The 17,458-nt window shown below is 36.7% G+C and overlaps 1 protein-coding gene across 6 annotated transcripts in view; it reads left to right on the top strand.

Annotated features, from left to right (window-relative positions):
• PHKB (phosphorylase kinase regulatory subunit beta) overlaps positions 1–17,458 on the top strand; it is a 265,138-nt gene that overhangs the window by 34,988 nt on the left and 212,692 nt on the right. For all 6 annotated transcript variants that reach the window (XM_025920805.2, XM_025920806.2, XM_086689519.1 and 3 more), the window contains 2 exons: positions 11,077–11,166; positions 12,941–13,079. In XM_025920805.2, coding sequence (XP_025776590.1) covers positions 11,077–11,166; positions 12,941–13,079 — 229 coding nt within the window. The remainder of the gene's footprint in view (positions 1–11,076; positions 11,167–12,940; positions 13,080–17,458) is intronic.

Genomic DNA, 17,458 nt, shown 5'->3' with positions numbered 1-17,458 from the left:
GATGCCTCCTGCTTTGGTCTTCTTCTTCAAAATTACTTTGGCTATTCGGGGCCTTTTGTGGTTCCATATGAATTTTAGGATTGCTTGTTCTAGTTTTGAGAAGAATGCTGGTGCAATTTTGATTGGGATTGCATTGAATGTGTAGATAGCTTTGGGTAGTATTGACATTTTGACAATATTCTTCCAATCCATGAGCAGGGAATGTCTTTCCACTTCTTTATATCTTCTTCAATTACCTTCATAAGCTTTCTATAGTTTTCAGCATACAGATCTTTTACATCTTTGGTTAGGTTTATTCCTAGGTGTTTTATGCTTCTTGATGCAATTGTGAATGGGATCAGTTTCTTTGTCTTTCTGTTGCTTCATTGTTAGTGTATAAGAATGCAACTGATTTCTGTACATTGATTTTGTATCCTGCAACTTTGGTAAATTCATGTATCAGTTCTAGCAGACTTTTGGTGGAGTCTATCGAATTTTCCATGTATAGTATCATGTCATCTGCAAAAAGCGAAAGCTTGACTTCATCTTGGCCAATTTTGATGCCTTTGAAATCCTTTTGTTGTCTGATTGCTGATGCTAGAACTTCCAAAACTATCTTAAACAACAGTGGTGAGAGTGGGCATCCCTGTCGTGTTCCTGATCTCAGGGAAAAAGCTCTGTTTTTCCCCATTGAGGATGATGTTAGCTGTGGGCTTTTCATAAATGGCTTTTATGATGTTTAAGTATGTTCCTTCTATCCCGACTTTCTCAAGGGTTTTTATTAAGAAAGGGTGCTGAATTTTGTCAAAGGCCTTTTCTGCATCGATGGACAGGATCATATGGTTCTTATCTTTTCTTTTATTAATGTGATGTGTCACGTTGATTGATTTGCTAATGTTGAACCAGCCCTGCATCCCAGGAATGAGTCCCACTTGACCATGGTGAATAATTCTTTTTATATGCTGTTGAATTCGATTTGCTAGTATCTTATTGAGAATTTTTGCATCCATATTCATCAGGGATATTGGCGTGTAGTTCTGTTTTTTTACTCGGTCTCTGTCTGGTTTAGGAATCAAAGTAATACTGTCTTCATAGAATGAGTCTGGAAGTTTTCCTTCCCTTTCTATTTTTTGGAATAGCTTGAGAAGGATAGGTATTATCTCTGCTTTAAACGTCTGGTAGAACTCCCCTGGGAAGCCATCTGGTCCTGGACTCTTATTTGTTGGGTGATTTTTGATAACCGATTCAATTTCTTTGCTGGTTATGGGTCTGTTCAAGCTTTCTATTTCCTCCTGATTGAGTTTTGGAAGCTTGTGGGTGTTTAGGAATTTGTCCATTTCTTCCAGGTTGTCCAATTTGTTGGCATATAATTTTTCATAGTATTCTCTGATAATTGCTTATATCTCTGAGGGATTGGTTGTAATAATTCCATTTTCATTCATGATTTTATCTATTTGGGTCATATCCCTTTCCTTTTTGAGAAGCCTGGCAGAGGTTTGTCAATTTTGTTTATTTTTTCAAAAAATCAACTCTTGGTTTTGTTGATCTGCTCTACAGTTTTTTTAGATTCTGTGTTGTTTATTTCTGTTCTGATCTTTATTATTTCTCTTCTTCTGCTGGGTTTAGGCTGCCTTTGCTGTTCTGCTTCTATTTCCTTTAGGTGTGCTGTTAGATTTTGTATTTGGGATTTTTCTTGTTTCTTGAGATAGGCGTGGATTGCAACGTATTTTCCTCTCAGGATTGCCTTTGCTGCATCCCAAAGCGTTTGGATTGTTGTATTTTCATTTTCATTTGTTTCCATATATTTTTCAATTTCTTCTCTAATTGCCTGGTTGACCCATTCATTCTTTAGTAGGGTATTCTTTAACCTCCATGCTTTTGGAGGTTTTCCAGACTTTTTCCTGTGGTTGCATTCAAGCTTCATAGCATTGTGGTCTGAAAAGTATGCATGGTATGATTTCAATTCTTGTATACTAATGAAAGCCTGTTTTGTGACCCAGTATATGATCTATCTTGGAGAATGTTTCATGTGCACTGGAGAAGAAAGTATATTCTGTTGCTTTGGGATACAGAGTTCTAAATATATCTGTGAAGTCCATCTGATCCAATGTATCATTCAGGGCCCTTGTTTATTGACCGTGTGTCTAGATGATCTATCCATTTCTGTAAGTGGGGTGTTAAAGTCCCCTGCAATTAACCACATTCTTATCAATAAGGTTGCTTATGTTTGTGAGTAATTGTTTTATATATTTGGGGGCTCCCGTCTTTGGCGCATAGACATTTATAATTGTTAGCTCTTCCTGATGGATAGACCCTGTGATTATTATATAATGCCCTTCTTCATCTCTTGTTACAGCCTTTAATTTAAGGTGTAGTTTGTTGATATAAGTATGTCTACTCCAGCTTTCTTTTGGCTTCCAGTAGCATGATAAATAGTTCTCCATCCCCTCACTCTCAATCTAGAGGTGTCCTCAGGTCTAAAATGAGTCTCTTGTAGACAGCAAATAGATGGGTCTTGTTTTTTTATCCATTCTGATACCCTATGTCTTTTGGTTGGCACATTTAATCCATTTACATTCAGTGTTATTATAGAAAGATATGGGTTTAGAGTCATTGTGATGTCTGTATGTTTTATGCTTGTAGCAATGTCTCTGGTACTTTGTCTCCCAGGATCCCCCTTAGGATCTCTTGTAGGGCTGATTTAGTGGTGACGAATTCCTTCAGTTTTTGTTTGTTTGGGAAGACCTTTATCTCTCCTTCTATTCTAAATGACTGACTTGCTGGATAAAGGATTCTCGGCTGCATATTTTTCTGTTCAACACATTGAAGATCTCCTGCCAATCCTTTCTGGCCTGCCAAGTTTCAAAAGAGAGATCAGTCACGAGTCTTATAGGTCTCCCTTTATATGTTAGGGAACGTTTATCCCTTTCTGCTTTCAGAATTTTCTCTTTATCCTTGTATTTTGCCAGTTTCAGTATGATACGTCGTGCAGAAGATCGATTCAAGTTCTGTCTGAAGGGAGTTCTCTGTGCCTCTTGGATTTCAATGCCTTTTTCCTTCCCCAGATCCGGGAAGTTCTCAGCTATTATTTCTTCAAGTACACCTTCAGCACCTTTCCTTCTCTCTTCCTCCTCTGGGATACCAATTATGTATATATTATTTCTTTTTAGTGTATCACTTAGTTCTCTAATTTTCCCCTCATACTCCTGGATTTTTTTTATCTCTCTTTTTCTCAGCTTCCTCTTTTTCCATAATTTTATCTTCTAGTTCACCTATTCTCTTCTCTGCCTCTTCAATCCGAGCCGTGGTTGTTTCCATTTTATTTTGCACCTCGTTCAAAGTGTGTTTCAGCTCCTCCTGACTGTTCCTTAGTCCCTTGATCTCTGTAGCAATAGATTCTCTGCTGTCCTCTATACTGTTTTCAAGCCCAGCGATTAATTTATGACTATTACTCTAAATTCACTTTCTGTTATATTATTTAAATCCTTTTTGATCAGTTCATTAGCTGTTGTTATTTCCTAGAGATTCTTTTGAGGCGAATTCTTCCGTTTGGTCATTTGGATAGTCCCTGGAGTGGTGCGGACCTGCAGGGCACTTCCCCTGTGCTGTGGTGTATAACTGGGGTTGGTGGGCAGCCCGTAGTCAGAAGACCTGATGTCTGCCCCCAGCCCACCACTGGGGCCACAGTCAGACTGGTGTGTGCCTTCTCTTCCCCTCTCCTAGGGGCGGGATTTACTGTGGGGTGGCGTGGCCCGTCTGGGCTACTTGCACACTGCCAGGCTTGTGGTGCTGGGGATCTGGCTTATTAGGCAAGGTGCACGGGGGCAGGAGGGGCAGGCCTAGCTCACTTCTCCTTAGGTGATCCACTTCAGGAGGGGCCCTGTGGCAGCGGGAGGGAGTCAGAACTGCTGCCGGAGGGGTGGCTCTGCAGAAGCACAGCGTTGGGTGTTTGCCCAGAGCAAGCAAGTTCCCTGGGAGGAACTGGTTCCCTTTGGGATTTTGGCTGGGGGATGCGCGAGGGAGATGGCGCTAGCAGCGCCTTTGTTCCCCGCCAAACTGAGCTCTGTCGTCCTGGGGCTCAGCAACTCTCCCTCCATTTGTCCTCCAGCCTTTCTGCTTTCCAAGCAGAGCTGTTAACTTATGACCTCCCAGATGCTAAGTCACTCTTGCTGTCAGAACACACTCTGTCCAGCCCCTCCGCTTTTGCAAGCCAGACTCGGGGCCTCTGCTTGGCCCGTGGGCTGCCCCTCTGCCCCGGCTCCCTCCTGCCAGTCCGTGTAGGGCACACTGCCTCTCCGCCCTTCCTACCCTCTTCCGTGGGCCTCTCGTCTGCGCTTGTCTCCAGAGACTCCATTCTGCTAGTCTTCTGGTGGTTTTCTGGGTTATTTAGGTAGGTGTAGGTGGAATCTAAGTGATCAGCAGGACGCGCGGTGATCCCAGAGTCAGAGTCCTCCTATGCCGCCATCTTCTGCCGGTCCCCCCAAATATTACTATTTTAAAAGTTTATTTATTTTTGAGAGAAAGAAAGAGAGAGAAGAGACAATCCCAAGCAGGCTCTGTGCTGCGAGCACAGAGCCCAATGCAGGGCTCAAACTCATCAACCTTGGATGTCAGAACCTCAGGGATTTTGGTTTTTTACTGCTTCTTTGTACATACTTTCTTATTAGTTTATTAGCCTCTACTTCACAGGCTTCAAAAACTACTCCTGAGGCTTTCAGATACTTGTTACTAACTGAAAAATCACAACTCTTAACATGTCCTCTATCTATAAAATTAGTTGCTTGTGGTAAATTAGCTAAGGCAGTGCAGATTCTAAAGTTGGAATCATTATAGCAGGTGCATTTCAGCTTGCTCTATTTCCAAAGTAGACAATCAATCAATAATAAAATGCAGAAATAAGATACTGATTGATTCTTTCCTTGGGCTAGGATTCTACTCACAAATTTGTGTATTTTTCTGCTAGAATCCAAGACCCAAAGAAAAATGAAAGTATGCTGTTTACTTTATGTTTTAACTTTGTGTCAATGTTCAGTACCGAATGCTACGTAAAATACTTAAAAAAATCAGTATATGTTCCCTGAGGCAGTGATATTTTTAGAGACATGAATGCAATTACACAAAAAGCTGACTTGTTTAAGCTATTTGCAAATATTGTTTGTTCATGTTAGGTTTGAAATCTTGCATAAAATTGTAACTGTGAGAAAATATAAGTAGGCCATATGCTACATTATCCGACACTAGAGTTTTTATATAGCTTTTGTAAATTAAGTTATATTATTTCAAGAAGAAATGGTTTGTTTGAATCCCATAACTTGAGATGGTCTCTGCTTATAATTTGGGATGAATGGACCTTTCTATTCAGTATTCTGTAAACAAAAAAAAAAAAAAAAAAAAAAAATTGGACCAATTTGATCCTTTTAAAATTCTGGGCCTCACTATTTACTTTAAAAGCCCTTTAGAAAACAAATTCCCAGTGGATCAAAATTTCCCTAAATGTGAGAATTTATTATACAAAGCTTAGAAGAACGTTGAGGCAACTATGTAACCTAGAGATTGTGAAAACCATTTTTAATTTATTATTTTTAAGTTCTTATTTAAATTTCTGTTAACATGTAGTGTAATGTTAATTTCAGGTGTACAGTATAGTTCAATACAATAGTTTAGTACAATAATATTCAACATTTCTATAGAACACCTGGTGCTCATCACAAGTGTACTCCTTAATCCCCATTATCTGTTTAACCCATCCTCCCACCCTTCTCCCTCTGGTAACCACCAGTTTGTTCTCCATAGTTAAGAGCCTGTTTCTTGGTTTGCCTTTCTCTCTCTCTCTCTCTCTCTCTCTTTTCTCCTTTGCTCATTTTGTCAAAAACCTTTCTAAACAGAAAGGAAAACTAGAACCAAGTGAGGAAAGATAGATATATTTAACTATTGAAAGTTTTTTATATTGTAGTATTGGTATACTAACGAAAACTCAGGGGAAAATATTTGAAATGAAATAGCAAAATAGCAAAATATTAAATAGCTTTTAGAAATTGATGACAAAAACACAAAGCAATAGCAAATGGCAATAGGATGTATGCAATTCCTAGAAGAGCAAATCCAAATGGCCAATCTGTAAAGATTTTTCAAACTCACTAATTGTATGAGAAATGAAAAACAAAAGTGAGATAACTACTTTGTTATTATCAGATTGGAAAAACTTTTAAAAGTAAGGAGCGCTTATATCTAGTAGACATGTGAATTGTTGTAGCCTTTAAAAAAATGCAATTTGCCATTATTTTGTAAAAAGTACACTTATTGCTTAATTTAGTACTTCTAGGAATTTAGAGTTGAGTAAACTTCTTTTATAAAGGGTAAGATGGTAAAAATTTTAGGCCTTCTCAGACCATTTGTTTTTTGTCACAACTACTCAAATCTACATGACTTCACTGAATGCGGAGTTGGAAAGACATGTGTTGTAACATGCTATTATATGGTATTTCCAAGGTATAGATCTATAGGTATCAGTCAATTCAAGAGCATATATAATAGTAAAATGTAAAACTAGGAAGTGATATATTTTGAATACTTATTACCTTTGTTTTTAATAATTATTCATCTATAAGCTTTTATAATTTAATTTTCATTTATGTGTTTCATAACCAGCTCCCAAAATTCCTGAAAATTTAACAGTTAACTCTTTTCAGCCAGTATTAATTGGTTCTAGCATACTACTGGCTGTATCTGTGTACACATAAGGATGTTTTGCAGGATTGTTTATGATGGCAAAAATAGAAAAGTATATACTTCTTGATAGGGGAATAACTGAGTAAATTATACTGTGTCAATACCCTGGAATATATAGCAGTCAAAGAAACAATCATTGCCTTTTTTGATTTCCATGTGTGTTGTCAAATGGGAGGAGCAGGAAGCAAGGAAGGGTCTATTTCATGACCCCATTTTTATAAAACAAGCGACAAAAGACTTCCTTCATTGATGCATATATATATTTTTAGATAAATATGGAAAAAGTATGTTTACATGGGAATGAGGACAGAAGAGGGCAAGAGGTGTGGTAAGGGAGCAAAGGGTTAGTGTCCATGATAAAAAGAGCATGTATGTTACGAGTCCATGTGTTAATTTTGTGTATGTTTATATATATTGCTTAAAGAAATGCCTGAAAGGAATGTACCGAAATGTTAATGATGCTTGTTTTAGGGTGAGGAATGTTAGATATTTTTTTAATCTGAAAAGAAATTATTTTAATTGAGGGAGAAAATCAGAATCCTGTAGGCTTTCTAAAGATTTAGGTTTATAATAAAATTCTCTCTCGTGAAAGATCATACTTGGATCAGTGTTCAATAAAATTTACCCTGTTAGTTAGTTATATATCTTTTCATGTGTATCACTTAAAACAAACAAACCCCTTGGTATGTAGTATCTTATTTCATAAGACCTTGCATCAGCTTTAGAGCTGTGATAGTATATCTGCAAGTTTGTATATATGTTTATGACTTCATGTTTAGTTGTTTTCTTCATTTTCAGATGGCAGTGCATTGTTTGAAATTGCTTTTATTTTCAAAGATTGCAAGGTAGAAGTTTCCTGTTCCCTCAGCCCCACAGGGACGCTGAATTTTCCTATCCTTTGTTTTTTAAGGAACCCACACTCTAACTCATATTACTCTTCTTCAAAACTTTATCTTACCTTTCCTACTAATCTGTGGGTCCTGGTGGCCTACTGGATATATGGTCCAGAGTTTTATGCATACAATGCATATATTAATTGAGAACAAATAATGGTATTTATCTTCATCTATCACCATACATGGAAAAATGATAAAGTTAGTTAAGGGTTCACCAAAGCCTTGATTAATAACATTTTTGTATGTACAGTATTAAAGGGCTTTCAATCATATAATGAAAGATTGTATGCCCAAATAATAGAGTATTGAAATTGTTTTGGTTTGCTTATCCGCTTTCCACCTTGACTTCCCTTTTGAGTCCTCATTTTTATTCTTTTAGTGTTTGCTACTTGAATTACCAGTTCTGTCTTGTGATTGCTTAAGAGCCTCCCCCATAACACTTAGAAACCTTGTTGGTGTTTTATAGTGCCCAATTCAGAAAGTTTGTAGCTTTGTTAAGGTTATGCGCATTCTTGGTATTGTTTTTGTCTCATGGAAATTTCTTAGGAAATTCCTTGTTTAATCTCTTAAATAAAATAACCCTTCCTCTTATGTGATAAAACTGGAATATTACTCTGCCTCTTGTATTATTGTTCTTTGTCAGTGAATATCTTTGGTAGTAATGTGCTCTGAAATGAGACTAGATTGTATTTTTCTAATACCAAGAGAATTGACAGCTAAAAAATCAGATTGATATGTTTAAACTCATTTTACAAATTGGAGAAATGATAATTTTTATTTTACTTTGTGATGTTTAAATATAGGCATAATACAAATGGGAAAAACATGAAAAGGAAAAATTTACATTGAAACGCTTCATTTCGTTTTGAACTCTAAACATTTAATAGTGTTTTCTGTTATTTTGCATCTTTCTCATTGTCTTTGGGAATTCATGCTCTATTGATTGCTTTCTCCACATTTTTATTTGCATTGAACCTTTTCAGGCTAATTCTTGTTTAAAATGTTACCATTGATTACTTTTCCTTTGACTTGAGATTTATGGTACTGTTTGCCATAAATTGTGTGGAGCATCCTTGTTTAATTTTATGCATTTACTTCAGAAGCAATACAATGGTGATTATTAAAATGTTAACATTTATTTAGGTAAGCTGTTCTTAAGTCACCATGGGCTTTCTTGAAGATATAAGAACGTATAAGAAAATATTGATTCTTTGTGATTTTACTTTTATATTTTTCTGCTATACTTTAAACATCTTCTCTTTTAGCTCTTACTGCATTGGTATTTATTTTCCTGAAAAGTCTGGTTTTCCTTTTGTTTATTTTTGTTGTTTTTAAGAAGCTCCCTTCGGTGATTTTATTGAGAAACATTAGATGATAGAATCATTTTAGTCTTTTTTAAGATTTGAGGGGCACCTTAAATGTAATAGCACTTTTAAAAATAAGTATTTTTTACCCTAAAATCCAAGATACAATGTCATTAAAACAATCTTTCAAAATAAACTCACAAGTATTATGGTAGATACAAAGGTGGATTTCAATTTTGCATATTCTATTTAAATTTTTATTCACATGCACATGTATTGTTTATCTATGTAATGAAAGTATATGTAACTTCTGGTGATGTTATTTTTCTTATATAAAGCAAAATATTAGCTCTTCTAATAATAGAGCTCTAAAAAAAAAAATGGAAATCTCATTCATCCGCAATCCTTCCACCCAGCAAATGTGTCTTCTTTAATCTTTTTATGTATGTACCCCAATTTACAACTTGTGATGATTTGTACCTGATTTTATTTTATTAATTGTTGTATGAACTTCACTGAGAGTGTGTAAACTCCTAGAGCTTAGCACCTAATGTGTAAGCAGTAGCCATATTATTTTTTTCCCAGCTGCCAGGCTGCCTGTATACTTAACACCTACCCAGAGCTATTGAATGCAGGGAGGCAGAGGGCATGGCCAAGCCCTGACCTCTTGTGCAGGAGTCCTGAAGCTTTCTTGTCTGTGTTTATAGGCCTTCCCATTCTTACCTATGGGGCAATTCTGGTTGGTGTCATTGTGAAGATTCTTTTTTAGAAAATCTCTTCACTCAGAGGAAGTCATTTTATATTGCTGATTTTATGCACAAATCATCGTTCTTTCCAACATAAGTTAATGAGATTATTGCCTTAATATATAGATCCTTTCATTACTTCCTTGTTTATTATCTTCCTAAACATAAAGGGATTCCAAATACCTTGGCTTTATACTACCATACTGGACATTGCAATTTTAATTTTCTTTAAAAAAAAGATTCTTTTTTTTTTTTTTTTTTTTTTTAAATTTTTTTTTTTCAACGTTTATTTATTTTTGGGACAGAGAGAGACAGAGCATGAACGGGGGAGGGGCAGAGAGAGAGGGAGACACAGAATCGGAAACAGGCTCCAGGCTCTGAGCCATCAGCCCAGAGCCTGACGCGGGGCTCGAACTCACGGACCGCGAGATCGTGACCTGGCTGAAGTCGGACGCTTAGCCGACTGCGCCACCCAGGCGCCCCTAAAAAAAAGATTCTTAATGCATGCCAACACATCCCCCACCCCCAGGTAAATTTTAGGGCCACTCTTGTGCTGTGTGGTTGGATTATATGATGTTCGTTACCTGAATCCATTTGTGGATTCGTTGTGACCTTGAGATGTTTATAATTTGAGTGCTTTTAACAAAGAATGAGAGATAGTACTTAGTCTGATGGCTGAAGGTTCAGAGGTCTTCCTTTCAGTGAGCAGTTGAGAATGTGTACTAGTCAAGTGAACAATTTGCTGTATCTATTTTGTGGCAAATTATCATAATTATTGGGTATTCTGCAGCTTCTGAGCAGTATGCTCTGTTAATACCTTGGAGTAGTTTTCATGGATGAGAAGTAGAAATGGTTTCTGCTTTAGTACAGATAATATGGCATGAGTTTTATCTAACGAGGAGTAAGTAGAGTCTTCAGAATTTTAGTATGAAAACTCTCTGAATATTCATGGAGTGGATGACTTTGGAGCATGTCAGTATTATCCTTTTTCTTGAGATTTTTGGGGTATGATCAATTTGGCAGAAAATTGCTTGATCATGAGCATGAAGAATAAGGTTTGGATTTTAGGGCATTTAAGTAGATATTTCTCAAAGGGAACTGAAATTATTGACCTAGGGACTATCACATAAGTATTAGTGGTATTCGGGTTGTTGGGAACAGTATATATATGAATTAGCTATAGTAACTGCCAGGTGTTGGGGGGTTGGCGGTGTTCCCATAACATTTGGAACCCTTCTGTACTTGTTTCAAGCGCAATTTCTTCTCTCTCCCCCTACCAAACATTTGACCGGTAATATAATGTGTTAGTTCACATATAAAAATGAAAATTAGATTGCTAAGTAGTGCTTTTTCATTTATTTAGAAGTTTTGTTTATCTTGGTGAAAATGACTGAATTTGGTGGGTTTTCATTTTTCTTTTAGGCTCAGTTTATGAACCTCTGAAAAGCATTAATCTTCCGAGACCTGATAATGAAACTCTGTGGGATAAATTGGATCATTATTACAGAATTGGTAAGGAATACTTGAGGAAAACATGTCCTTAGGTAGTTATGATTAGTATTTACTCTACCTTATATTGCATATGTTACGTGCATGATGATGATCTCTCATTTGGATGTGGGGATAGTTTCATTGCTTAGGCAGCTATATATTCCAATTGGATCTTGACCCTGGGACTATAAAAGATTTTCAGCACATCATATCTGTCCCTTGAGTAATTTTAAAACTGTCACCAGTGTCCTCTGTGTCTTTTTACTCTCTTAAACATTACTAGATTTGAGAACTGGAGGCTGTTTCTTCATTACTACCTACATAAAAATTCTGTAAAAGTATTCCTTGCTTACTCATTTACCCATACATGGTTTCTAAGAAGTCCTAAACCTTTTGTATCTATTACTAATTCTTTGGGATACAAAAGATAATCTCAGGTTACTATTACTAATATTAAGTACCTGTTATATTTGTTGTTGTTTTGTTTTGCCAAGAACAGCCTGGCAAATTTTGCTTTTTAATGTGAGTAAGCAATTTTGAGATATGTATGCATGGGACTCCTCTTGGTTCATCAGACTGTAAGTTAGAAAAGCCTATTAATTTTTGCCAGTTTGCTTCTTGTGCCATTTATGTGGCCTTGTATGGCAAATAATATAAAATTTAGTTTATTTATTTCCCTAAGATAAGGATTTTTTTTTTGTTGTTGCTGTTTGTGTTAACCTCATATAAAACCTTAATTCATCTTATTTTAGTCAAAATTCTAGAATATGTTCTTATGTGGCCCTTTTATTATCATTGTAGCCATAACTAGATGAAGAAATGTAAATACCTTTTTAAAGAAATGTCAGTTGTTTACTTGAGACTTTAAGGACCAATTCTTTCCTTTGGGAAAAATGATAAATACCCTGACATTCTAAAAGAAATGGTAATGATAATGTCAGGTTTGTCTGAGAAAAAGAAGAAAGTAAATTCTTTAATCTCTGTGAAGGAGAAGAATGCTTTAGACCTTTGAAAAACTGTCCTAAAAGTAGTTGACATACGTCAATCTAGATTAGAGTAATTTAATGCATTTTGGTGAAAATCATTTATATTTAGGAATAAAATCACTTTTAGGAAATATAGTTTTAGTGTGTGTATTTTTATATTTTAGGATTCTTATAAAAGGTAATAAAACATTAATTTCAGACTTTTTTTTAAAGTAAAATGTTCTCAAAATAATTATTTACTTGTTTTCATGTCATATGAGAATGGGATTTGGTTTTGAAATGATAAACATATCTCTAGCCTGTATAGTATAATATGTAAAATGAATATATTCCGCAGAAGTCTAGGCACAAATTAGTCATCATGGAAAATAGGATTCTGGTTTATTTAGCAGTGGAACTGGCTTTGGATTTAGCCATTAATGCCACTCTATGTTGTACATTTGTTTTGTTTCCCTATTGGACTTCTGTTGAAAACAATAATAAAAAGATATTGATCTTTTTTTTTCTGTATCTGATGTTACAACACTTACTAACATTGAGTATGATATGCTAAAAGCTTTTTAATTGTTAATTAGCTGAGTCCTATCCTCAAAAGTAGAAATATCCTTCCTGCAGAGTGGATTCCCACTTGTGCTGGAGTGACTTACATGAAGTAATTTCTGCATTCTAAAAAGTTGTATACTATTGGTAGGTTTAGGAACAACAGAATTATCAGCAGTAGGATGAGGAAACGAAAGAAGATTGAGATCTTCAGCCCAAGGGAAATGGATGGCTGTACAGTTCATTCTTTTTCTTGTCTTCCATTCCAGTGAAGTCAACGTTGCTGCTATATCAAAGTCCAACCACAGGTCTCTTTCCCACTAAAACTTGTGGTGATGATCAGAAGGCAAAAATCCATGACAGTCTTTACTGTGCTGCTGGGGCCTGGGCTTTGGCTCTTGCATACAGGTAAGCTGGTGTGTGCTCTTCTAGTAACTGTAAGTCTGGATAATAGGGTTTTGTTGGCCCACGTTGAACTGAGCATCTATCTTTTGGCTCTGCTGATGACTCATTGTGTGTGATCTGTGACTGCTCAAGGCCTCTAAACAAATTTTAAGTTTTCCTAAGGATTTACACCAGACTAGTTCTAACAGTTTAATGACCTTGTGACCAAAATTTTTTTCAACTGTAGGTTTTTAAATCATCATTACTTTTTGGCAGAATTATCTGCTCATTCTCTTTGAGTTATTTGCTTTCAATCAGGATTAATTGTTGATTGAATTTTGCAGATGATAAAACTGGGGCCCAGGTAGTTAGCAGATTTTTCAAAAAATACACAACTTGTTAATGATAGAGCCAGGGCCAGGACACCCCCCACTGCACCCCACCCCACTCTAGTTTAGTATTTTTTCCCAATGCAATTCATGGAGATATTTATCACTTGTTAAATCTGGTTGTAAATCAAATAATTATTTTATAAAGTTAAAAAAATCCCTTTACAATACAAAATATCTTCTTATTTTGTAACATATGGAAAACATTCAGTGTGTGTGTCCTGACTACCATCAGAGATTAACATTTTAACCATTGTTAAGATTCGGTTTCTGAATATTAATTTTCTGAAGGCGAAACATATGCATGTACTTCTGATTTGAAAATTGTGTCTTTCACATGAACATGAGTCCTCTGTTGAAAATTATTGATGTGTTGCACTTAGAAAATCAAATACTGAGATAATATGAAGTAATGGCCTTTAGCACATTTGTTTGCTAATGTCGCTACAAGCATTTCCTAACATTCTATGTGAGCACAGTACAGTTTCCTTGAATGTCAAGCTAATACTGGTCCTGTGAGTACAGAGAATGCCAGCAATACCTTAACTAAGTGGTCAGGCTAGTAAGGACAGGAGTTGCTTCACTGTGACACAGTGCTAAGTGCACATTGCCCATGTTGACTTCTTACCAAAATGATTAAATAGATCTACCTATGAATAAACAATCAGACAAAGCCAAATTGTGGCTACTTATAAGTCAACTTGTCTGGACTCTTAAAAAATGTAGCTATCAGAGAAGATTAGAAAGTAGTTATGAATATAACTTAGAGTAAGAAAGACTAAAGAAATGATTCAGGAAGATGGTAGAGCAGAAGGATCCTGAGGTAACTTTGTCCCACAAACACCCAAGATAACAGCCACATTAGTGTAACTAACTCTGAAAATGACCAAAAGACTGACAGAACAGACTTTACACAGTTAACTGTAGAGAGGAGGCCACATCAAAGAGTAGGAAGGGCAGAGACATGGTTGGGAGCCAGATCCCCTGGGAGACTAACCACAAAGGGGATGCACACCACCAGCACAGAGGAGTGAGAGGATCAGGCTCCACATGGCACTCCAGGCACAGGGGACCCACACTGGGAAGATGGCTATCTATAACATTAAACTTTGAAAGCTAGTGGGGCTTGAATTCTGGAGTTTTTACAATCAGCAAGGCTTAATTCTTCCTTTAAAAATTAGCAGGTTTAGCTCTGGCAGAGCTGGAGGGTGATAGGAAACCGAACACCTGCCTTTAAAGAGCCAGCATAAGAAGTAATGTGGTCACACAGTTTGAAAAGCATGTGGGGTATTCATAAAAAAGATTTATTTACTAATGTAATGTAATGTAAATTACATTATTTACTAATGTAATGTAATGTAAATTTATTTACATTAGTAAATAAATCTTGTAAGAACAAGTGCTGGAGGGACAAGGATCTTGAGGATCTTTAGGAGACTTCTTCTGAGAACAAAAGAGGTGTCAGGTGCCATTTCTTTCCCCCTGTGTAGCCTAGAAAGCAGGACACTTGCAGAACCAGCACAAACACTTTCTACTTATCCTGCTAGTACTAAGCACCCTGCCCTGTGTTCTGGGGATCAGCCCCATTTGGTAGGCGTGTCTCCAAAGCACCTCCTGCCCCAACACGCCCTGCAAGCAACCCTGGCTGGGACTGGCACCATTTTACAGTGACTCCTGCCCTGAGCAGTGGGGAAGATAACCATCCACACTAGCAAGTCCACAGCCCCAGCAGCTGAAATTTATAGCTAGCAGCACAGAGACAGTGTCTTGCCAATCAGTGTGACTGCGGTCCTGGCAGATAGATGAGGTGCAGGCATCTGTGCTGACTGATGGTCCTGCCCACAAATGAAAGCCTCTCAGGGGACAAAGCAGGGAGAGTGTCCTGCAGGTCAGTGTGACTGCATTTCCAGATGACAGCCTGGGGACAGCCATCTGGCTTGACTGCTAGCCCCAACCACTAATGAAAACTGCCCCTAAGGTCAGTGCAACCAGCCCCAGCAGATGGGCTGAGGGCAGACATCTGGTCTGATTGGTGACACTACCCAAATAGAAGCCTGATGCATCCACAGATTGGCTTCTTAACAGGTAGCAAAACCCTACCTGCTGAAACCACAACAGGCAAAGTGAGCCATTGCAGCCTAAAGAACTGAAGGCAAATGTGGCTTAACAACAGTGGGGCACATGCAACCCACATAGGAGATACCCCTGAAGTACCTGGTTCTGGTAAAGAGAGAGCATTGTGCTATAGGGCATTACAGGACCTCTTCTTCATAAGGCCATGACTTTCGAGATCAGGAGATGCAGCTGACTTTTCTAGTACATGAAAACCAATAGATTGTTAGACAAAATGAGACAGAGAAATATATCCCAAATGAAAGAACAAGACAAAACCACAACAAAAGATCTAACTGAAATAGAAGTAAGCAATATGTCTAATTAAGAATTCAAAGTAATGGTCATAAAGATACTCACTGGATTTGAGAAAAGAGTGGAGGATATCAGTGAGACCTTCAAGAAGATAAAATATAAAAAAGAACCTGTCAGAGATATAAAAGTCCGTAATTGAAATAAAAAATACAATAGAGGGAATCAATAGAAGATCAGAGGAGGCAGAAGAGTGGATCAGCGACCTGGAAGACTGGGTAAAGGAAAGCAATTGGGCTGAATAATAAGAGAAAAAAATATAATAAAAAATGAGAATAGGTTAAGGGAATTCAGTAACACCATCACATGTAATAACGTTCACATTATAGGGATCCCAGGAGGAACGTCACAGAGAATGTATTTGAAGAAATAAAATCAAAGAAAGAAATAAAACCAAAAACTTTCCAAATCTGGGGAAGTAAACATATCCAGATTCAGGGATCACAGAGAGCCCGCAGTGAAATTCACCTAAGGAGGTTCACACCAAGAAACATAATATTAAAATGGCAAAAAGTAGTAACAAAACATCTCAAAGGCAGCAAGAGAAAAAACAGTTATAAATAAGGGAAACCTCATAATGCTATCTGCTGATTTTTCAGTGAAAACTTGAATGTACAGAGATGGAGAAACATTTATAATACAAATGGAAGCTAAAAGAAAGATAGGGTAGCAATACTTTTATCAGACAAAATAGACTTTAAAACAAAGACTATAATAAGAGATAAAGGACACTACATAATGATAAAAGGAACAGTCCAACAGGATGGTATAACAATTGTAACTATTTATGCACCCACCATGCTACCACCTAAATACATAAAGCAACTATTAACGGACATAAATGAAGAAACTGACAGGAATACAATAATAGTGGGTGACTTTAACACTCTGCTTATATCAATGGATAGATCATTTGGCCAGAAAATCAACAAGGAAACAGTGGCCTTGAATGACACATTGGGTCAATTGGGCCTAACAGATACATTCAGAACATTCCATTCAAAAGCTGTGGAATACGTATTCTTTTCAAGTGCACTTGGAATGTCTCCAAAAGATATCACATGTTAGGTCACCAAAGAAGTCTCAATAAATTCAAAAAGACTGAAATAATGTTATGCATCTTTTCTGACCAAAACGATATGAAAATAGAAAGTAATCACAAGAAAAAATCTGGAAAGGGCACAAATACATGGAAACTAAATAACATTCTAACAAATAAGAAATGGGTCAACGGACAAACAGAATAAAAAATACATGCAGACAAATGAAAATGAAAACAGAATGGTCTAAAATTTGGGGGATAAAGCAAAACCTGTTCGAAAAGGAGTGATTACAGTCTATCTTAAGCAATGCAGGTCTGTCTTAAGAAAAACTTCAGCTAAACAACCTAATATTACAACGAATGGAGCTTGAAAAAGAAGAGTGAACAAAGCTAGTAGAAGAAAGGAAATAATAAAGATTAGAGTAGAAATAAATGAAACAGAGACTAAAAACAAAGCAGAATAATTAATGAAACCAGGAAGTGGTTCTTTGAAAAGATGAACAAAAAAGGTAGACCTTTTGCCAGACTCAAAAAAAAAAAAAAAAAAA

This window comes from Puma concolor, chromosome E2, assembly GCF_028749965.1.
Source record: "Puma concolor isolate L17-30 chromosome E2, mPumCon1.1.hap2, whole genome shotgun sequence".
In the NCBI taxonomy this organism is placed as follows: domain Eukaryota; kingdom Metazoa; phylum Chordata; class Mammalia; order Carnivora; family Felidae; genus Puma; species Puma concolor.
The sequence above is the reverse complement of the archived record's forward strand: the minus strand, read 5'-3'. Positions and strand labels throughout refer to the sequence as shown.